Source organism: Anopheles coluzzii, chromosome X (assembly GCF_943734685.1).
Source record: "Anopheles coluzzii chromosome X, AcolN3, whole genome shotgun sequence".
NCBI classification, from domain to species: domain Eukaryota; kingdom Metazoa; phylum Arthropoda; class Insecta; order Diptera; family Culicidae; genus Anopheles; species Anopheles coluzzii.
The window spans coordinates 26897072-26899289 of record NC_064669.1 but is presented as its reverse complement, the minus strand read 5'-3'; the positions used below and the strand labels follow the sequence as shown (position 1 = coordinate 26899289).

The 2218-nt window shown below is 60.6% G+C and overlaps 1 protein-coding gene across 1 annotated transcript; it reads left to right on the top strand.

Annotated features, from left to right (window-relative positions):
* Nucleotides 1–779: 779 nt before the first annotated feature.
* LOC125906757 (UPF0746 protein DDB_G0281095-like) lies at nucleotides 780–1482 on the top strand (the record flags this gene model as incomplete). The annotated part of the gene is made up of 1 exon (XM_049607172.1): nucleotides 780–1482. A coding segment is annotated over one exon (492 nt), but the record flags the coding sequence as incomplete, so codon positions are not given.
* Between the last annotated feature and the right edge of the window lie 736 nt (nucleotides 1483–2218).

The following is a 2218-nucleotide window of genomic DNA, read 5'->3' as shown; positions in this document are numbered from 1 at the left end:
CAGTGTGGCCAGCATGGTCAAAAACGCTTGCGGCAGTGTTGCCAGTTTTGAGTGTAGTGCATCGCTTCGTATCGCGCGTTCAACGCAGAGTGCGACGGGCTGCGTTCATACCCTCGTATTAAGAGGTGCGCGTACGAACGGGAAAGTGAAACAAAACGCAGGGGATGGGTGACGAGGCCCAACCCTTGCAAGTGAGTGCGCCGTACCAGCTGCGGTCCAGAAAAAGGTCGGTAGTGGCGACGCAGCCATTGGCGATTGAGCGCCCGGCAACGCCGATGATGGAGTTGTGCTACTCCAGCGATGACGACGAGCTGAATAGCACCATCATCGCGATGCCGGAGCCCACGTTGGAGTGTGAGGCAGCGGAGGCGGCCATGGACTTGGAGCCACCAGCAGCAGCACAGCCAACACCAACGGCATCTCCTGTCCCGGGCAACGTGGTTGTTGCTGGGCCCATCGACGCGGGAAGTTGTGCCTTGCTGATGGCACAGCTCCAAAGCATCGGCGCCCAGCTAACGGCGACGCTGGAGGAGCTGCGACTTTGCCGCGAGGAAAACCCGGCACTTCGTCGCGAGAACGAGTTGCTGCTCACGGGCACTCGTTCGGTGCTTGAGCTGCAGACTGCAGCGAACGCAACCCTGCAGCAGTCGTCGGGACAAGGTGGAAACCGGGAGACGGCCCGGAAGCGCCAGCAACGGCTGAGGCGGCGAGAGCGGGAACGGCAGCAGCAACAGCAGCAGCAGCAGCAGCAGCAGCAGCAGCAGCAGCAGCAGCAGCAGCAACGCCAGCAGCAGCAGCATTGTCAGCAGCAGCGTCAGCAGCAGCCGCAGCAACAACAGCAGCAGCAGCCGCAGCAGCAGCTTTGGACAACGGTGGTAAGAGGCCGCCCGTCCCAGCGGCATCGTCAACCGCAGCAGCAGCAGCAGCAGCAACAGCAGCAAGGTGAACGCTTTGTTCCACCACAGCTCCGGCAGCAGCGACAGCAGCAGCAGCGCCCGCAGCAGCAGCAGCAGCAGCAGCCGCACCAGCAACAGCAACAGCGTCCGCAGCAACAGCGTCAACAGCAGCAGCGACCTCAGCAGCAGCGATCACAGCAGGGAAGCCGGCCAAGCCCGAGCTCATTGAGGTTTCGCCCAACGAAGACCAAGACTGGGAGAGCCTTCTGCTGCTTGTGCAAACGGCAGTCAGGACTGACGAGCGGTACAAGCCGCTCAAGGACCACGTCGTCCTGGGTCGCCTTACCAGCAAGGCGTTGTTGCGTCTTACACTGAGTCGCAAGGCGAACGCACAGTATATGCTGCAGCAGGTTCGTGCCATCGTGGGCAGTGCTGGAGTGTGCCGGCACGTCACGGAAATGGCGTCAGTCATCGTGCATGACGTTGACCCGGTAGCGCGAGAAGAGGACCTAACTTCGCTGCTTGACAGCAAGTTCGAGTCGGGAGCGGGCATCGTCTCAATCACTTTGACCAAGATGACCGACGGCACCCAACGTGCGTATGTGCGACTGCCCGCGAAGTTCGCGAAGGAGCTGGAGGGCACCAAAATCAAGCTGGGCTTTTGCGTAAGCAAAGTCAGAGCCGCGCCACCGACTCCTCGAGAGCGTGTGCGCTGCTATCGCTGTCTCGAGCTGGGTCATTGGGCCCATGACTGCCGTTCACCCGACGACCGGCAGAACATGTGCATACGCTGCGGCGTTGTGGGGCACATGGCAAAGGACTGCACTTCTTCGACGAAGTGCCTCAAGTGCGGTGGTCCACACACAATTGGACACCCCGACTGCGCCCGGTCGGCCTTGCAATGACCCCACAACTGCGAGTAATGCAGGTGAACTTGGGCAGAGGAGAGAGGGCCCAGGACATTGCCCTCCAAACTGCCCGAGAAAAGAAAGTGGACGTGCTGCTGCTGTTGGAGCTGTATCGACCGCCTGCCAACAACGGTAGATGGGCCTTCGACTGTTCGAAGAAGGTTGCCATCGTCGCAACTGGGTCTCTTCCTCTCCAGAGGATTTGGTGCAGCAACACACCGGGACTCGTCGCTGCCGAGATAGGCGGCACCACTTTCCTCAGCTGTTACGCTCCACCTCGTCAGCCCACCGACGAGTTCGAGCGCTTCATTGAAGCAGTACAGCTCGAAACGCTTACCCATTCACAAGTCGTCATTGCCGGCGACTTCAACGCCTGGCATGTGGAATGGGGAAGCGAGCGTAACAGCGAGAAGG